Here is a 20,244-nt window from a genome sequence, read left to right as displayed (position 1 = left end):
CTAAGTTGATAGAGAATACTGTTTCCTCCCCCCCCTCTAAAACTGTGAGAGCATGACAAAAGTAACAAAGGAAACATTAATTTGGGGGCTTTATTTAATTTTTCTTTTCTTTTTTTTTCTTTTTTTTAAGATGCTACATAGTCAAACAGGATTGGTCTTTTACGGCATAGGACTAGTTTACTACTAATATTTTTTCCCCTAGATAGACTTATTTACATACAAAAACAGTTTCCTGACCACTGTTTATCCAATGCTCAGATGATCAAAACTCCCAACAATTGTGTAGTGCCCAAAACACCAGGAGGCAGAAGAATCTCGCATCACTACAGCAGCAAATTTTTAGTTCTAGTCACTGGCTTTAAACAGGTGCCTTTTCATACCATATAGTATTAGTCAATTTTGTGACAATAAGGAAACATGAGATGAAATACATTAAATAAGTTAAATATGCATTAAACATCTCTGAATAACATTTTAATTCAACTAAATGAACCAACAGCAATGTAGCTTGGTCCCTTTATGAGAACAAGGCATTGACCTTTAGTCCAAATGAGCGTCATACCAGTCAATATATGCCTCTTAATGATGCCTAGCACATTCAGCATTGCCACATACAATTCTTTTCAGCTTCTCACTATTCATTTAAGTGCCAAGAAATTGGTAACTTGCACAGAGTTGAAGACACTGACAGAAACTGTTAAATTTATGAGCAGAATGGTGGATTAACGTATTTTACAGAAGTTATCAACACCTCCTGCCTAACCCAGCTCCAAACATCCAATAGGGCCAGCTCCAGCAGTGGAGGAATATTTTTTCTATTTTTCCTTTTTTTTTTTCTTTTTTTCTCTAAAAAGAGGTAATCCAGCAACATGTACCAGGGTCTAAGAATGTTTAAAATGACATATACAATATTCCATGGTAGTGTTAAATCATGATTTTCTCCCCCCCTTCATCACTGAAGCATATTCTCTTTCGTTCATTCACTCATTGTACATTTTAAACTTTCTAGATTATGTTACATAGTATTTGTGCAGGGGTAATTTAAAGGCAAGACCTGTGAGATGTCATACATTAATTTTTTTTTTTTAAACATTGTTATGAATAAATTTAATCCAATGATATGGCAGAACCATCAAACCAATTTACAATTTCCAGCATGCTGCCTCTACAAGGCTATTTTTCCTATAATTACACCAAAGACAAAGAACAAAACCACCAAAGCAAGTAGTCTGGAGCTGAGCCCTTCGTCCTTGACAGCAGCTGCAGAAGCAGATATTGGGTTGTTTGTCTGGGGTGCCTTCCTCATCCGCAGTCCATCTTCTTCCTAAAGGAAGATATATTGATTACTTCTACTGAAAAAAAGCTTTAAATATCCACCCTTATCATATTTATTTTAGGTGGGCATAATAAAATGGGCGAAAGCTAATTTACAGCTAATTTAGAGCTCTATTTCCTAGATAATCCTGAGAAGGAAAGGGTAGTGAGGTAGGAGAGGAATTCTGTATCTACTTGATGAGCAGAGCAAAACCACATGCTCTTGGAAGTTTTCTCCTGCTGACTAAGGTAATAGGGGAAGCAATGAGGAAGCCTGCAAGAACGCTTGTCCAGGGTCTGGAGACAGCTCCAGAACTTCAAAAACAGTGACGGAGGGAATGACATGAAGATGCTTTTCTTGCTCTGTAAGCAAATATGGTACTGTTGGGGAAAATGCTTTTCAATATAACTAAGAGAGGTTGTGAAAAATATACAACTTTAAGGCAATTATACTCATCATTCCCCTAGTTAGATGTCACAAGCAAATTTTACCAGCATTTGAAGGGAAATCTATTTCCCTCATCATATTAATGCTGACATTTTGACATGAAACTAATGGCAATAATTAGGATATTTTCTTGGTATGAGTTTGACAGCTCTCTTGATATAAAGATGTATGAGACAACAGATAAAACAACATCATAACACCAGATATTACCATTTCAAGTGGAGATGATGTTCCCCACATCTTGATCTAAACTGTTGTGCAGCACAGCTGTGTGTTAGCACACTCCATTCCACACACAGAGCACTTTAGGAGAGGGTAAAGTGAGCCTTTTGTGACCTAACTTGTATACAGCTGAAGCTGTTAGACTTTATGTGATACAGTATTATAGTGCAGAAGTGTAAGATACTGAAGCAAAAGCCTCCAGTCTATACGTAAATAAAATACTCAAGAAATAAAATTGTAATAAAAATTACTGCAGCCTTAAAAATTGTCAGGTAAGTGAAATTCAAAAGGCTCAGTGTATGTCAGTGTTTCTCACTTTTATTATTTATTCATTAAAAGTTACAGACTACCTGATACCTCACTACTGCTACAAGTCTGGATGGGGACAACTGACTTTTGCAAACAATAAAATGTTGTTTACCTTTATAGTAATTTTACTGCTAGAAGCAACACATTTTCATTTTAAATATTTTAACTTCCTTTTGACAGCGACTCTAGCCTGACACTGACAGCACCTGGTGGCTGGCAGTAATTTAACATTGTTTTCTGATGTTTTACAGATGTTTCTAACACTCCACAAAGGGAACAAACAGCTCACTGTTTTAAGACGTTACTGTAAGACATCAGCTCAATTCTAGAATAAACACTCTACAGGAGTTATCAAGACTGATTTGCAAAAAAATAAAATCATATAGTACTTATAGTACTGTGAAACGCTGGCAAAACAAGAACACAAGGAGAAGTTAAGGTCGTGTCTCAGCTATATACATGTTATTTCTATGTGCAAAACAAAACTGGTTTACAAATGTTTAAAGAATTTCTTCATGCATCAGCCAGCCAAGCAGCATCCAAGCTGACAGAACAGAGTTCCTTTCATTGGGCTCCAATAGTCACAAATTCTAAATTTTCATTGGTGCTGTTCTCTATGAAACTAGACATTTACAACAAATGAAACTACTGTAAAAAGAGTTTTTCAGCATGGTGATAAAGGCTTCTCAATTACTTGATTTCACAGTGATGTGCTGGATATGACAGGAAGCATATTTCCTGTTAATCTGTCTTACTCTGGTCATTTTAACTGCATGTTATAGGTGCAATTACTAAAACACTCAGTATTTGCATGACACTGCCCTCAAGCTCCCATCAGTTTGAGAGAACAGGACCAAATCCAACACTGAATGCTTAATTCAGACTGAGAAAATTAGGTGAGAAAAGAAAATAAGAGGGAATTCATTACTTTGGGTTGCTATCCAATCAGTTTTTCTGACTGCATGACTTGCACGCTCCTTTCAAAGGAAGCGCCAATTTCAACACTTTTTCGCAGCTTATAGAAAAGAAACCTAAATTATCTTTTAATTTATAGACAATATTAAAATATTGTGCCAAGGTCAGGTAACCAAACTTCTAAGTCGGAAGCTTCTTTTTCAGGAAAGGGGTAAATCTGGAAAAAAAAAAAAAGTACCTTTACCTTAAACTGTTTATTCTCCTCTCGTAACCTCTGAACTTCTACTTGAAGCCTCTTATAGTCTTCCATTACTTTCTTAACTTCAGTATCATCCAAGGAAGAACTTATTGATTTAGACATTACAGAGGAATCTGTCTTTGTTGCAGTTGTGGATACAATTTTATTTATTTCTATGTCATGCTGTTAAAAAAGGATAGAGTGATTGTTGGTTAGTTATTAACACCACACCACACACCTGATATTTAGGAAGAGAATCAGGTAAAATTGTCTGTGCACACCTGAAATGTGCCTGTAACAGAAGAAATAAACAACATTTTTCCTTCTGTAACCTTTACTTCCCCTTTCTGTTTCACAGAAAACACCAGATCAGCAGCAATAAGTGCAGACAGAATGACCTCGACTTTTCAGTCCCTGCATATATAGAAAAGGAAATATCCTTAGACCATGTCCCACAATATGAATGGGAACTTACTTGCTCACAGCCTGCTTTTGGAGTATTAGTGCTCTCCTCACCTCTCACTCCCCAAGCACAACACGAGCAGCTACCCCAGGACCCAGGGTATTGCTAGGAACTACCCACCTGCTCTGCCGCAGTTCCCTCCCTCTTCGGTCCCCACAGCTGGCTATCACCTCTCCATCCTTCTGCATTTCTGTGGTGATGGAGGAACTTGCAACCCAAGTTAGGAAACAAGCTGCAAACCTCCAAACCCTCCTCCCTTTCCTGCCTTTGGATCCTCTCCATGTTCTGCACTTTAGAAGGCAAAGGGCCTGGCTCTCATAAAAACCAAACCACTCTCTCTCCACCCAAACTGCTACCAAAGTCTTAACATGAAGATTTTCTCTGTATGAATAAAGTAATAGGATCTTGTTACTACTTGTGTTTTGTTTTGCCCTAATGAATTTTATGGATTACAGAAAAAATTACAACTAAATAGAAGTTTATACATTTTTACATACAATATTATAGCTGCTAATTGCAATATAATCCCTAACTGCATTTGTGTCTTCCTTACTAGCTTTCTACCAATTTACTTGCTAAAATCAGTGTTGTATCAAGGAAGCAAAGGGGAGTGTTGGACAGGCAAATTTATATTGCTGACGGTTATAACTGCTTCAGTAAAAACTCTGAGCTTTATGACCACTATCCAGCATCTTTCAATTTTTTTTTAAATATTCTTTATCCTGTGATCTTTCACTAAATGAAAACAGGTCAACCCAAAGATTTCTTTGTGCTTGTGTTGTACTTACATTGTTCAAATTGGCTGCTAGTTACATTAAGCATCACTAAGATTTGAAATAGTTTATATTGCGTTTTCAAAGGGTGATGCCACCCAGGCAGTGAAACAGAGGGTTCTGTCTTTTGCTTATATAGCTGTCTGTGTAAACATGCCATTTCACATGATTTACTGTGGTATTAGGTTAAAACACTCAATATGAATCTGAAAATACTCACAGGCTTATCATTTTCCGCTGGTAGCTCAAACACACACCTAAGTTTCGAATCCATGAGTTCTTCAGGTTTTGCTTCTTTCCACTGGAATAATTTAATATTAATTAAATATTAAACATATTAGTATAATAAGGCAGATAGAAAATGCAGTGTATTATGTAAACAAATCACACCATCTTACTCAGGAAAAACTCCACAGGTGTTTATCACATTACCATTAACCACATACATGATGAAAAATGAAACCAAATACGTAACTGAGTGGTACCGTAAAGAAAGACCAGATACTATGAAGTAAACCATTCTAAATAGTCTGAAACTTACACAGGTAATTTATGAGAGAACGGGGAGTTGTGTAAGAGTAATTAGCATAGATAGGGGGAGCTATGGTCCTGATTTAAAAAAAAAAAAAAAAAAAAAAAAAAAAAAAAAAAAAAAAAGGAGGAGTGCATTCAAAGGAAGGGAAAGATAACAAAAACCCAAATCAGTAACAGTGCCAGTTCTGAATTCTTTGTTCAGCGGAGTTCCGAGGTTTTCTTCCTGACTGGTATGAACTACAGGACTGCTCTTCCCCCCTCCTTGTTTTCCACCTCCTTATTTTTCAGCATCAATGTCTAAACAATAACAGATGTGCTACATATAGAAAGGGATAGCTTCCTCTCTCATCCTTCTCTCCCCTTCAGCTAGGGAGTCTACCATAAAAAAGTTTCCTTCCATTTTTTTTAATAGGGATTAACAGTTACAAATCTTTGCTCGATATCAGCTGTAACCCAAACTGAAAAGATTGATTCATAGTAGTGACATACAGCAAGAAGTGTCCACATTTATGTCCTGGAGTTCCCACATGCTTCTCTTCACTTTGACCATATTTCTGGTAACATGGTATTGCTCAGCGTATCTCAAGTAGGTGTCAAATTATGGCTAATCCCTGTGCAACCTGAAGTAGTATTTAACTCATCCTAAAAACCTGAATCGTACTTCAGCTCTTCTGTGGCTGAAGTCAGAATTCTATTTCGAGCTCACTGGCTGCCTGTGAAGTGTTGAAAGCTTTATAGTACTCTAGTAATTTGTCTCACCTGTTTATCCCGAATAGGAAGAGATTTGGAGAGTGGTAACAAAACTGAGAACTGATCAAGTGTTATAGGAAAAGAAATCATATTGGTCTGGACAGCTCTGGAAAACTAAAGGGCCATCTAGGTCCTAAAAAACATTCTTTGCTAGCAAAATAACATTTTTCACAGTATAAAGTAACTCATAAAAATTAAAGAGTTAGAAAGAAAGGCAGACTGGCTTATCTTTCTAGTGATGCAATCATTTTATTACTATTGCTGTTTCTTCCACTAGATCTTATTTTGAGGCCATTAAACAAATATAGTTCCATGAATCTCTTTCAGAAGGGAAATCCTTAACCCCTGCAGAGTGCCACAGCTTAAAAAAGCTATTCAGAAGAAGATGCATATTGTAAAGACTACTGTAAAAAAGCCATCATATGTACTCCGAGGTTTTTTGGGGTTGGCTGTTTTCGTTTTAAGTAATATGCATACGTACAAACACATACAAGCCCCACACTTTAGAGTAATGGCCTTTTTTCTTTTTTATGTCCTCAATACCTACTGAGTATTCTCCCAAGCTAACAAAAGCTAGACTAGAAAAAGCTTCCTTGTGCCTTCTTGCAGTAGCAAATCTTGCTGTTATAGGAAAGCCACCAGTTGACATACTGGTTTGTTCCTTTCCAAGTTGTCTTAATGTAGCCCGACACATTATTTCTACATCTTTTGTCCTTCTTTGCTTCAGCACCTACATGCTTCTGTTACTCTTATTTGTAATCCACAGGACAAAAATCTATGAAGGCCTTTCATTTAAAAAAGCCACAACAGACATAGGTAGGGATAAAGAAAAATACAATACTTGTAAATCACCCTCCTGGTTCTTGCCGGGAAAAGGAGCTTCTCAAGGGAAGACTCAAGACTGGGAGTAGAGGCATAAAATATAGAAGATGCCACAGACTTAGAAAGTATTCTATATATTCTTAGAATATATAGTTCAAGATGGTCTTTCTAAAAAAATAATATATTGAAAAAAATTACAACTACTTAACATTTGTTTCATGGCTTGGTATCCCATTACTGACAGCAGCGTCCTAAAGAAGCAACCACAGACACCAACTGTGTCTTTCAGTGCAAGACTCCTGGGACTTGAAATAAACAGAAAACACCTTGCCATGCACAGAGATGGAAATCTGGCAAAGCTTTCAAGGATCATTCCAGTGTGGCTTGACAACAGCCCTTAAGAATGCAGTATAAGGTCTTATAAAATTATACAATCAGAAACAAGTCCATTTTAATTAATTTCAATACTTACTACTGCTTCCATATCTGAAGTATCAGCTGGAGCAAACATAGACTGAACCATAAACTTGTGTTTACTTTTCTCATTAGGGTCATAGTCAAAAGGCTGTAGCATCACTGCAAGAAAAACCCCAAAACACATTATGTTAACATTGCTCTGATGCACAGTCATGTACTGATGATACAGTTACCAGATTTGAGAAATACAAACATTAAAATGGTTTCAAGTTGTATGTCCGTTATGACCAAAGCAGCAGCTGAGATCAGGAACCTCACTTTAAAACAAAATTTTAAAAGAGGATAAGAGAAACAGACTTCTTCAGTATGTCTAGATTTTTGGCTGAGAATCTTGGAAATGCTGATCACTGTACAATATTCCGTACACAATTATGGCAAGATAATAATAGTAATTTATAGTAAATAGGATCATTTACATATCTTCTGGGACAGAGGGAAAGATTCTCAAAGAAAGCATGTTTTTTTCTTCCTCCATCCTTGGGGCAGAAGTAACAAGCTGGCATTTTGATTAGTTGTACACACAGTATTGCTGATGGTTCCCAAGAAAAGCTACAGAGGCGAAGTCCAACATTTTAAATCCTGAGGTTCAAGTCTCAGGATGGAAATTTCCTCTACAAAGTTTAAGAGTCTCATGGTGTTTGTTTTATCAAGTACAAGTATTTCTCTTCCAAAAAAAAGTTGCTGAAATTTTGTTACCAATTTATAACTGGAAGTTTATGGTTAAATGCTATATAAACTTCGCCTCTGAAAGGTATACAAGAAATGTATTTCTCTCCATTCAAAAATCACAAACATTCCAGAAATTACTTATGCAGAAAATGACTGTGTTCAGGACGCAAAGAGCAAGGAACGGCAGGTTGGGGCTATGGGTGTGCTTTTTTTTAAATTTTATTTTATTTATTTAATACTAGGAATTTCCATGTCTCTTCTTTTTCGGTAAAGAACTAACATGTTAAAGTAACTTGCAGAGGGAGAGTTATGTATTTCATTTACATGGAATATTCTTTAATCACAGCGGTCACTTAGAACCCCTACATTTTGCAAATGACACCTAGATACATGCCGACATTAGCTAGTGTGACATTAACAAACATGGGTTTGGCTTCAACATGAGACAGAACATATGTGAAAATAAGCAAAGCAGTTTACACAAACATGTTTTTAGATACTGCAAAAAGCTACCACCCCCTCAAATTTAAAACGAAGCTTGCATATACTGGAATTACTGCTAACACAAAAAAAGGTGTAAGGTTTAAAAATTCACATTTTACGACCCATGAGGCTACTTCAGTCCCTCAATTCACTCACTAAGAAGAGAAGCAGTTCAAGAATTAGGATTACTTTCAGGTATTAGTGCTATTAACATTATGTACCCAAATTCATATGCACTAATTGCAGGAGTTTATTGTATAAAAGCGATATCCAAAGATCCCATTTATTGCAAATGAAGGCAAGTCAAACCAATTTGCCTCCTTCAATGAGCAGAATATGTTATGGCTGTGCCATCTTTCTTATGCACACAATCTGTGGCTATCAACAACCACATGCCTTTTAAAGCCAGAAGAGAAGGAAGACAGCAAATTCTCTCAGATGAGGTGCTTTAAAAGTTATTATACATTTTTAACTCACCTTGCAGTAATCAAACATTAGTCCAAAATAAATGTTTGCAAATTAACAGGCTACTTTTAAAACTGTTTTTCCAAACAGAAGTGACTGCACTGTGAAAGCACACACATTTCAACATTGCATGATACATCACTGAAAAGCAGCAGCGTAATTTTTTCTCCCCTGTAGTAGACACCTAACTTATTTCAAATCTACAAAATGTATAAGATCCAACTGGGTAGTCAAAACTATCCACTGTTTATGGAACTTCTCCAGATCTGCACTTTTATCAGTTTGCTTTGCTGAGTGCAACTATAAGCTCATTTGAAAATCATTATTTCCTAAGTGATAGTGCTGAAGCCATTCTCAAACGCTAAACGATCGCTACTCTGAATTCCATTCACTGAATCATAAGAGCAAGCAGCTAGAGAGGGCTTGACAGTACAAATGTTGTTAGCACTTGTATTTTTAGATCAATACATGAAAGCCACATTTGCTGAATAATTTGTGTCAATGTCTTGTAAGCCAGATGGGAAGCTCAAAAATATGTACTTTGTTCAAGAGGAAGCCAAACCATTTCAACATTTATTCACATACTATTGGGGGTTTCTGTGAAAGATCAGTTCCATGTAACTGCCCTAATTGCTGGAGTATTTGCTGCTGTGAATGTGGCTCCTTTGTTTTGACTGGAAATTAGAGACCTTATGCAAGAACTACATGAAAAGCGTATGTTCCTACAAAATGCCTTATCAAATCAGTCATCTCATCTGGTCAAAAGTTTCTGACTGGCTTTCATCAGAACCCAGAGCTCTAAGAAACAAAATGATTAACATGATCTTCAAGTTTACTAGCACCAGCATCCATTAGGCAGAGATACGTATTTCAATCACTTTCTAAATTGATCACCCTACAGCTAAAGCACCAGAAGTATTCTACCACAAGCAAAAACTGCAAAGTCATTGAGAGATCAATGGAATGAGGAGTAACGCAAGTTGTATTTGTCAGCCCACTTGTCTCTCTCAAAATTCAAACACGAAGAACTGACCTTACGTACATCCTGTTCTGAAATGTTTCCAAAGAAATGGATACCAGTTTTCTCACACATTCCTGCTATACCCCCCATATTTTACGCAAGGCCCCCTATAGATAGCAAAGGAGAGGCGGTGACCACATAATACGTTCTTTCCTTTTCCTAGAACAGTTTACTGGCAAAGTTAATAACAATTGCAGAAGCCTTAAACTCTTCTGGTTTTCCTAAAGTAAATCTGCTTTTTCAAGGAACAGAGGAAATCTGAAGCAAGGAACGTGGAAGGAGGCAAAACTCTACCCCTAACACCTGCTAGGATCTAGCACTCCCTTCGAAGAGCAGAAGGAACAGAAAAGTCTCCCTGCTCAGCTAGTCAGGGACTAATACTGCCCTTACGCTTAAATATCAAAGAAGGGGAAGAGTTATTTACTTCTGGTGCACTCCAAGACATCAATCACAGTAACTCCTGGCCTTCTGGTAAACTAAATAAGCCAGACTCGGGGGTCCTCTCCGGGCCAGGCTCCCCATTCATTCTCTGCACCTGTTCTGGCTTGAACTCCTCTATATGAGCTACTCTAATTATACATCCAGGAAATTTTGCTAGTGCCTTGGACAATAGCATTTATACCTTCTTATCCCTTCCGTTATCCAGCCTGTTTGCACATTCTACATTTGTCTTATTCACAGCCACATTATGTCAGCATCTTGGTCACCCTTTCCAGCCCCCTTCATTTAACAAGCTTGTGATTATAGCAGGAGTATTTTATTCTCCAAGTATGCAATTCTGCAGTTTTTCTGATGAAACCCATCCTCTGTTTCTCTTACTGTAGCCTTCAAGGACACCCAGTTCTGCTGCGTATCTTCAGCCTCCCAACTTTACATCATCATTGGGGGTTTCTGTGTACTCTTTTTGTGCCAGAATTGCTTATAAAAGCATTAAACAAGATTAGTACCAAGAATCATTCTCAAGAAACGTCACTAGTAACTTCCTGCTATTACATTTCCATCCACCACATCACTGTTTACTCTTTAAGTAGCCCATTCAATAGTCTGTGAATCTATTTCCCTTTTCTAGCTTTATTGATAATTTTCCCAAATGGAACTGCATGAAATTCTTTATGGTCTGGATAGATCAAATCTACTACACTTACATCACCTCTACATAAAATACCCCAACCAGCTACAGGGACAAGCCTCAAGATCATTGTGCAATTTGATCAGCTCTGCTAGAGGTGAGCAAAGGACATTCGCGTCTACAGAAACAGGCAGAATCCACTGCACCACTTCACATTTGTTCCATGTTTACATAGTTCTTACTGTAAATATTTCAATAACACTAAAAAATGAATCTGTGAAGCTCAAGATAGATTCTTCTAAAGCAAGCAGACAAAACCAAACCAAAACTTGGCAGTCGCTACACAGTCCTGGGATGCCTGGGGGAAGAGCGTGCAGCAGCGAGGCTGCCTCAGGAGAGTCAGGGGCTGCAGCAGTGGACAGGACACAATCGGTGTCTTAGCGAAAGGGGCAGACCCACTGCAACCGAAGAGAACAGCAGCTGCAGAAGCCCCCTCCTGAAGGCAATGCAAACTGCCTTTTCAAAGTCAGGCAAGTTGACATAAGACTAAAAATCCCCCCCAAGGATATTCACCAGCAACCTAAGGATAACGTCAGCTTCTCCACATTTTTAGGAAGCATGTTCAGACTGCTCTCTTCAGCGGGACACTGTGCACAGATGGTACCATCTGTACTTCCTCTCTCCCCCCATTATACACCTATCTGCAGACTCATCAGCATCTGCTTATATTTTTTCACTTTTCCTTTGTAATCCATTCATGCCTTTTATTTAGATTTCAACCTCTCGGAAGGCACAAAATCAGATATCTTTGTTGGAATAAGACATGTTTAACAAAAATGGAATGTGTGCAAATACCCTTCTTTTCAAAGTATTTAAGACCAAATGCAATGAAATCAGATGACAGCGCACACATACACTTCCCGACAGTTACATAAACTCAGCTGTTAAAATTACATGCCATTATATAACAGGTGAAAACACGGGCTACAAACCTGACATCACAGCAAGCAGCGCATGCTGACAGGGCCTTAAATGCAGATATTTAAGAAAAGCTGTGGTATGGCATAAGTAGTCAGCATTTGACACTCCACTAGAAAAAAGCAAGCTTTACTTTTCTAGCGTTTTATACATTTTAAATGACCCATCATACTAGTATGAAATAAAGTGGAATAATGTTCTGATTGCTGCCTCTATCTTAGGGCAGAACATCTTCTCATACACTTAACATCGAAATATTACAGACAATTTCACAGGAGTTTAAGAAAGGTCTCTGGTTTCTACAGCCCAGGGATGATAAGCCTGCCCCAAACTCAGCTTCAGTCAGTAAAATTCTGAAGAAACTTATAAATTGTTCCAGAGCTTCATGCCACTATACTTAGGCACTGATTTTTTTGAGAGATTTTTGGAGACAAAAGGAGCAGTACCAATGCAGTGCTACCAAGCAGCTGTGTTAAAGCCAGTCAGCAATTCTCAAGAGGACAGATTGCATATAGTAAATACAGCCCAATTAGTTTAAATGTCCAGAAGTTATCACTGAATTAACTACATTCTAATAATTTCTCATCAGTAGTATTTTCACTAGGTTTGGAGGAATTCAAGTCCTATTTTTATGCCCTGTGCAAGACTTTAATTACATGACTGAAAAATAACCAATTCAGAGGCAAAGAAACAGTTTCTATTTATTTTTCACTTCATTAACTCCAAAATCAGCCCTCTGTTCTTAAGCAACATTACTCCAAAGCGAAGGTTAAACACATCTCCCCCCATTCTGTGAATCTGAAGACAATTCTGTTCTGTACATTAATGGAAGTCCCCTCTTTGATCCCCCCATCCAAAAGATCCCTTCTGCTAATCAGAACCAAAGACTGCCATCTTCAAGCCCAAAATTAGGTCCCATGCATGGTTTAAAGGAGCTACCAGGAGTGCAATACATACAGCTCTATTAAAGAGAAATTCAACCACAGCACACGATAAAGACAGCTTCGGTTTAGAATGTTTTAGGAAATAAGGAATTAACATTTATAACCCCAGAATTCTGTAACACATCTACCTATAAATTTACCTTCATATATTACCTAAAGAACAATGAATGTGTACTACTTGCATTTTAAAATATAGTATTAATGTAAGGACCAGCAATTTAGGATTGTTATTTATTATTACTAAGTTATTATCAGCATGAAAATATGTAGAACACAAATGTGAGCTTGTGATTAAATATACCATAGCCATTTGCAAAACTAACTGAATCATAAATCACTATAAGTAAAGTTATCAGAAAAGGGAAATTTTTCAAAGCTATGTAAGCAAGAGCAAAGCATAGCTTAGGGTTAGCACAGCAATCCCTCATAATGGGATACTTTAAGTCAAGTTTTGGACTAGATCCATATTCTATCTGGCATGTCGCTTAGAATAGTCGGGCTGGAAAAGCAAGTAAGATGTAGGCATGCTGGTAGCATAATGTAAGATGGTTCATACAACACTCGCCTATACTATATTCTGCTCAAGGTACAGCGAAGGGTCATCATAAGCAGAAGTTTAAGAAAACACTCAAATGTTGAGATCAAGATGACATTTAAAAAAGCATGGTATGTGCCAGCAAAGGAAGCGGGCTTTCAATTTTGGAATTTCATCTAAAAGATGAAAAGAATCCACATCTTTATAGCATGAAGATAATTTGTAGCTAGAAACCATGCTAATTTTCATTATCACTTCATTGATTTCTAAGCATTTAATATGCTTGCCTGCAGCTAGTGTAGATGACAGACATTTTACTTGGGAATTGTCCCGAGTTTTAAAAATCTCAATTTCTCTCTAGAGAGCTTTTTCATTTACATATTAGTAGTTTCAGAGCTTACGGGATACGTTCTAGCCTTCTCCTGAAGCAGAAGTGCTTTGCCTGCCCGACCTGTAGCTACCACGTTGCACCGGTTATGTCCTCACTGTGACATTCCCCAGAGATTAACTGCAAGTGAGGCACAGTTCTGCAATCATATGCACGCTCAATTTGACACAATAGAAATCCCAAAGACAACAGATCAATGGGTGTGCAAATGTAGGCATGCACAAGAAGACTTACAGGATTAGAGTTTCTTAATGTAACAGTGCAAAGTATTTTTGTGATCAATTTTTGTTTTGCTGAAGGAAGCTCTCCAAGGGTGAGGTGTTTAAATATTTTACATTTTATTAAGTAGAAAACTCAAGTCTTCATTTTTACATTTTGATTTTTTTCAAGTAAAAAACAGTAGTTTTATCTCCCAAAATTTTTTATTCCAGACTAGAAAAGTTTGGTAAGAGACTAACAGCAAATTGTATAACCTATCAGTAAGTAATTTTTCTTACCATGCCAATACTAAAATTTATTAAAAATAGTAAAACAAATCTGAATGTTTATATAAATAATTTTCTTAACTAAAAAGTCAGACTTTATTCATGCAGTATGCCACTACTACATGCTTTGATAGAATTCTTTATTAAAAACATGGATTGGAGAAGTCATTGAGAAAATACATTGCTTTCAAGCATGTATCATCAGCAAGTAAATAATATACAGACATTCTGTTTATGGGAAATACTCAACTCTATGCTTTCAAAGTAAGCCACTTCTTTGCTTTTCCATTACCAAACTTAGGCAAGTAAAGAGCTACTGACTCATTAGAGAAAATCACTAACTTTTCCTATGGAACAGCAAAGATTTAGTCACTTGACATTTCTAACACCAAAGCATATTGCATCTTCAAGGAACACAAAACAAGCATGGTTTGAAAGTAAATGTTTTCATTATTGGTTGTATTAGGCAGTTTGGCAACATCCCACATCAGTCTAAACAGTGTGGCTGCAGTCTACCTAGTTTTATCCCTACCTTGATGTGCCTGTCCAAGCATTTGTTTGACCCTGCGGTGAGCTGGTTCAGGAAGTTAAGCTGGCGAAAAACTAACCGTACAAAAATAATCCCACAGGGAGGGCAGGGCTGATTTGGATAGGTTGGCTAAGACTGTTATTGAACTATATAAATAATTTATGTATTTCTCCCCTGCCCCTCCCCAAACAAGATGTAAAAACAAATCTATTACTGCTAGACCAGGAAAAACGGAAGTAAAGATATATGAAATGGCTGCTTCTCCATGAAATCACAACCTCTTGCTTTTACAAACATTCAACAAAATACTTTCAGATTGCAAAGCATTCCAAAAAATAGTTGATTAGAAGAAGCTATTTTCAATCACCAAAAACCCGCTTGAATGACTCACCAGAAACATTAATTGATGTTCCTGCATCAATAATTCCACTGTTAGGCCTTACACAGTATCTACGTGGTGCTGTGGTCTTAACTTTGAAGCACACATTTCTGTCTGTAGGATTGCCGAGTTTCAGGTTTGTAGTGACAACATCTGTGAAAGGACCTGAGGAGGAGAGCAAAAGCAGACTTGAAATCACATATAAAGTACTTTCAAGCAGAGGCTAAGCAGGCTCTAAATCTCTGTTCACAAATATTATAAAGTAATTAGATGTTCAATTTCCATCTATGGCACATACAGATAATCGTGCACACAAAGCTGAGGATGCAGTGAGGCCTCTGAGCATTCTGATGCACAGCATGCTCCAACACTCACAGCGCAACAGCTGAAGTTGATCATTAACAGCAAAACAAAAAGGGGGAAATCATTTATACGTGGTGCCAACACAATAACATGGCATTCAAATGATGCCAAATTCTCTGCTGTATCACAGTTACTCCATTCCAACTACTGAATCCCAGTAAATCCAGGCTTACAGAGAGATACCATATATACCTATGTTATAAATGATAAACAGGGGAGTACAGTACAGTAACTAGAAAGGGAATGATAAAGTGGCTAATACAGATTCACCTGCATATGCAAGCTGTACCTCCACAGAAGCAGGATTCCACCAGGTATTCAGAAATGCTGTACCATAACCAGCAAGATAAGCATTCAGTGTGCATCCAAGTCTTTTTTTTTTTTTTTTTTTTAATAATTCTCTTGACTACTAGAAATGATAAACCAGAAGAAATCTTCATAAAACAGCCTACCTCACCCAAGACAGGAAACAACCATGTGGAAATAGGAAAATTCTTGGACACTGAGAGCAGTGGCAAAGATTTCTATATTAGCAAAGCCAGAATCAAACCATTGTCAAGTTCTGCAACACCAAGTGCAGGCAAATCAATCTCTCACAGGCTCACTACCTAGTTGAAACTGCCCAAATCCCTCAGGTTAGAGGAAAGGCTAGTTACTGGTCTCCTACAAGACAACAATAAATCAGACAGGTAGCATGCAACTGCAGTGCTTGCTCAGATGGTAAAGACGTAAAATTGAAAGAAATATAACCACACTTCGATCAACTGTCTTCTGCATAGAAGTAATTCATTTGATGCCTGAATAAAATATCTTCATCTATCCTCAGGAGCAAAAGCAAACTGGTCAGAAAAAGCACTGAACATTTCCTTGCAGAAATGACAGCCCGAAAATTTAAAAAGGGTGAATGATGATATTAAAAATACTAGTGGCAACATTCCACCATCCTCCTCCTGCAGCACGGCTGGCTTAAAGTAATTTATGTTTGCTTTCTTTTCTACAAATTCATCACACAAATTTGTCTCCTAAGATGATATTTAATACAGCTGTAAAAGTATTACAGTCCTGCAACCTTTATCCTTGATCCATTTTGGTTTACATAATTAGAAGGGGAAAAAACCCCAAAGCAATCACACACACGAAAAACCCCAACCAGACAACAATGTAGCACCATTTTTGCCTGCACTCTGAACAAGCCAGCTTTGCATTTACAATGCAACCTGGTAGCAAAAAAATTGAAGCAATAAAATCTTCAGATCACATGACAAAGATTTCACTAAACCTGTGCCTGGTGAAACACTGAGATGTGAAAGAGAATGAAACACAGCTGTCAAGTTTTCTCTGTGTTCTGCATGCAGAGAGAGACTTTAAGCCTAATGGAAAATAACTGGGCAGAAGCAGCCGTGAGCTGTTAAAGAAGTTAAACAAGCCAAACTATCAGAAAAATCCAGCAACCATTTAGGTGTGTAAAGACAGCAGCAGATTTTCAAGATAGTTCTAACTGGGAGAAGTCTAACATTTCAGAAGAAATTACTTGATGCCTAAGCATTAAGGATGTGCCTTTACTAAAAAATTACAGCTCGAGCTATTCCAACACAGAGGGAGGGTCGTCTGTACAAAGCCCTACATATGCAGCTGCATCCTCAATAGTGCTTTACTAGTCTGCATGCTGAGATAGATTTCCTGTGGGAAATACCATGTTTTTACTTGGCTGATCCACAAATGCGTGCAGGATTTGCGCGCCCCAGCATAGAGCTGCTGTTTGTAATAGTAATACAACAACAATTCTGTGTGTAAAATAATTTCCAAATGGAGTTACTTATTGCTAACATAGATCATACCAAAATATTTGGCAGCAAAACCTTTCACCAGACCAAATTCATTTCTTCTTGTCTGCTTGACATTTCCTCTTCTTTTCTGTCTGCTAAACTTTAAACAGTTTCTTTAGATACATTTTCACCAAATTACAGGTCAGCCAGCACAACTGTACTAGAAGGCTGACATCTGCTTTCAGCAAACTTGTGTGCTGGCATACTCCTTATGGCATTACTGTTAAAATACTGTAGCAAAGCAAAACAGAGCAGACAAATGCAGGATTAAAGTGCCATTATAGGTGTTTTGAAGTGTGCAAAAAAATAGACAACCGAGTATTACTTAGGGTAGTTAGGGCATGGCAGTGAATTATTATCAGCCTGGTTGGCCTGCCTTTTAAGAGCAAGGCCTATGGACTGCCAACTCGGGCTGAAATGAAACCTTGATAACCTGTTGTTAGATTACTATAGCCGAGGTTAGACGTTTTTGAGGGAGGTTGGGGTATGTGGGGGAACTGATCCCAGGATAAACACAAGCTAATTCTGTACTGGAGATACACCTTTGCTTTCTAACATCTGGATTTGTGCACTGCAGGTAAGGTTGGCTTGGGTATTAAGAGTTGTCGGAGACACACATCTACCCTGGAGCTTCATTTTTCAATGCAAGGCATTAGGACTTCTGGAATCATAGCCACAGACACAGTAAGATAAAACGCTCTACACTTCTTTCCAATGCCTTTGTCCTCACTGCAAGTGGATGGACTATTTATACAAGTATATGCAACACTTGGATAATGCCTATACCCTTAAGGTGGGCTGTAAGGACAATAACAATCAGTCAGGTTGGTGCATCTGGATGGTACTTGGGTTAAACGCAACAAGTTGACTCTGTAGTGAAGCCTGATTCTTACTGTGTGCCTAAACAGAAGCTGCACTCTTAAAAACCACCACCTTTATTTCATAACATTCAAAACAAAATAATGTATTTTTGATTGCTCTTAATATTTCTAGATAAGGGAAACTTATAGTAAGGCAGGATGCTTTCCAAATGACAATTCGCACTTCTTAAAAAAAAAAAAGGAACTATTTTTCTCCCGTGTTTTTAAAGATCATGAGAAAAATGACACTGGTGTCATCCCAAGGACAAAGTTATGGGAAACTCAGGGTCTGTACATGCATCATCTGACATTGGGTTGTCATGGGAACAAGCTGTCTAGAAGGAAGAATGTAGTTGTCTAGAAGGAAGAATGCAGTAAATTAAATTTGGCGGTGAAAGTTTGGAATATTCCACAAGGGCGTGATGACTTTCTCCTGCCAGTTAGAATAAAGTCAACTTGTGTTAATGCAAACTGGGCATCTAGTGATATGCAAACTAGCAGTACTACTTAAAGAAAAGAAAACATCACCCCATATACTCATGCAACAACAAACAGTAAGAGGTATCGTGGTTTTTCATAGTGTCACTTTTCAGCAGGGTTAGTTTCAAACTGCAGCTGTGGCTTTCCAGGAGCTATGCATACAACCCTTCACATTTGAAGATCAGAGCATTATCTCAGAATTTGCCACGCTCCATTTCCTATTCAAACACCAGTGCTGTATCAATCTTTCCTAAGTGTGCCATTCTGCAGTGTACTGCATTATAATATCCCAGATCATTTTAGTAATAATACAAAAGCCTGAGAATTAGGTCAAAAGAACATGATGTCAACTCTATTTAAATTTTAAATAAAACTCATTGCAATAAAAATTGCCCATAATCGTACCAGCAAATCCAGGCTGGTAACTTTTTGATCAGCACAATACTTGCTGTTTCTTGCCACTCGCTACTCACAGTAACCATGTTATACAGCTACATTGTCTGTACCGAACCTTAATATGATTATTCCCACCTTAACCAAAATTCTGTGCTTTAGCATGGCAAATAAACAATCCTCATACACATGTACTTTCAATGCAGCAAGAACACTGCTGTAGCACTGTTTGGCCTGTGAAAGAAGTTAGCACAAGTATCAGCAGAGGTAAAGCTTTGATGGCACAGGCTTGGGCAGGAACGTTCAAACCAAACAGGCACAGTCCTCTGCAGATTTGTATATGCAAATACTACTACATCTTTATAATTAGCTACACACATTAGTTGGGCTACAGTCCCAGGGTTGCTTTATTCCTGCATCAGTCCATCTCACTGCTGAAAGGGGAGGTGGTCTGACCTCTCATCTCCACCAACTGCTTGTGCTAGCTGCACAGTATTCATCTGGTTGCACAGAGAGCTGAGCCAGGGAGCTGCTCGGGCTGAAAATTAATCCACTTACAAGACAGGGAGTGAGGGAGGGGGCAGTGGGGAAGAGAAAAAGGAGAATCAGTTTTCAGCCAGATCAAGCAGCACTCAGACACAGCATCAGGGAAACTGCATCTGTCTGCGCAGCATTCTGCCAAATTAAGGCAACAAGTTCTCATATTTAGTAGGTTAAAGCTAGCACATCTAGGCATACACTCTGCAGTCACACTTTTTCTTGTAGAGTTGGCATAGCTGTTGAAAGTAATTAAGGAACATGCCTAATTTTTCTGTGCTTAAATCTAATGCAAATTATCATCTGCTTAAAGCCAGGCATCCTCTAAAAAAAATTTATTGAACTGGTACTTTTCAGAGCAAAAGCACTGCAGTAGCACTTGATACAATCGTAGTTGGGTCATGTTAAACTGGCAATCGTTGATTAACAAGACTAACAATAAATTCTTATCAAGCTGCCCATATTATTCCCAGAATATTTTAGATGCACTTTCATCATCTTTCCGTAAACAACAATTTTTGCCACCCCAACTCAGCACTACAGACACGTATCCAAAAGCAAGGTAATTAGAAACA

At 37.8% G+C, this 20,244-nt stretch overlaps 1 protein-coding gene across 1 annotated transcript; it reads right to left on the bottom strand.

The window, feature by feature from the left end:
* Positions 1–128: 128 nt before the first annotated feature.
* Positions 129–19,221, bottom strand: VAPB (VAMP associated protein B and C). Its single transcript, XM_009274747.2, has 6 exons — positions 19,185–19,221; positions 15,223–15,375; positions 7,261–7,364; positions 4,903–4,983; positions 3,453–3,629; positions 129–1,324 (listed from the first exon to the last, which is right to left on the bottom strand). Exons 1-6 carry the CDS (start codon positions 19,219–19,221, stop codon positions 1,166–1,168), a joined length of 711 nt encoding a protein of 236 aa, XP_009273022.1. The 3' UTR covers positions 129–1,165.
* Between the last annotated feature and the right edge of the window lie 1,023 nt (positions 19,222–20,244).

Source organism: Aptenodytes forsteri, unplaced genomic scaffold (genome assembly GCF_000699145.1).
Source record: "Aptenodytes forsteri isolate BGI_AS27 unplaced genomic scaffold, ASM69914v1 Scaffold112, whole genome shotgun sequence".
Lineage (NCBI taxonomy): Eukaryota > Metazoa > Chordata > Aves > Sphenisciformes > Spheniscidae > Aptenodytes > Aptenodytes forsteri.
Note: the sequence above shows the minus strand (reverse complement) of the source record. Positions and strands in the feature narration are given on the sequence as shown.

What these genes read in the sequence shown, in the direction of transcription:
- VAPB (XM_009274747.2), bottom strand. Translation starts at nt 19,221, where the DNA reads ATGGTTACTGTGAGTAGCGAGTGGCAAGAAACAGCAA. An exon ending in AACATCAATTAATGTTTCTG is followed by an intron (nt 7,365 to 15,222) that starts GTGAGTCATTCA and finishes TTTTTCTTGCAG; the next exon opens with TGATGCTACAGCCTTTTGAC. An exon ending in AGGAGAATAAACAGTTTAAG is followed by an intron (nt 1,325 to 3,452) that starts GTAAAGGTACTT and finishes ATCTTCCTTTAG; the next exon opens with GAAGAAGATGGACTGCGGAT.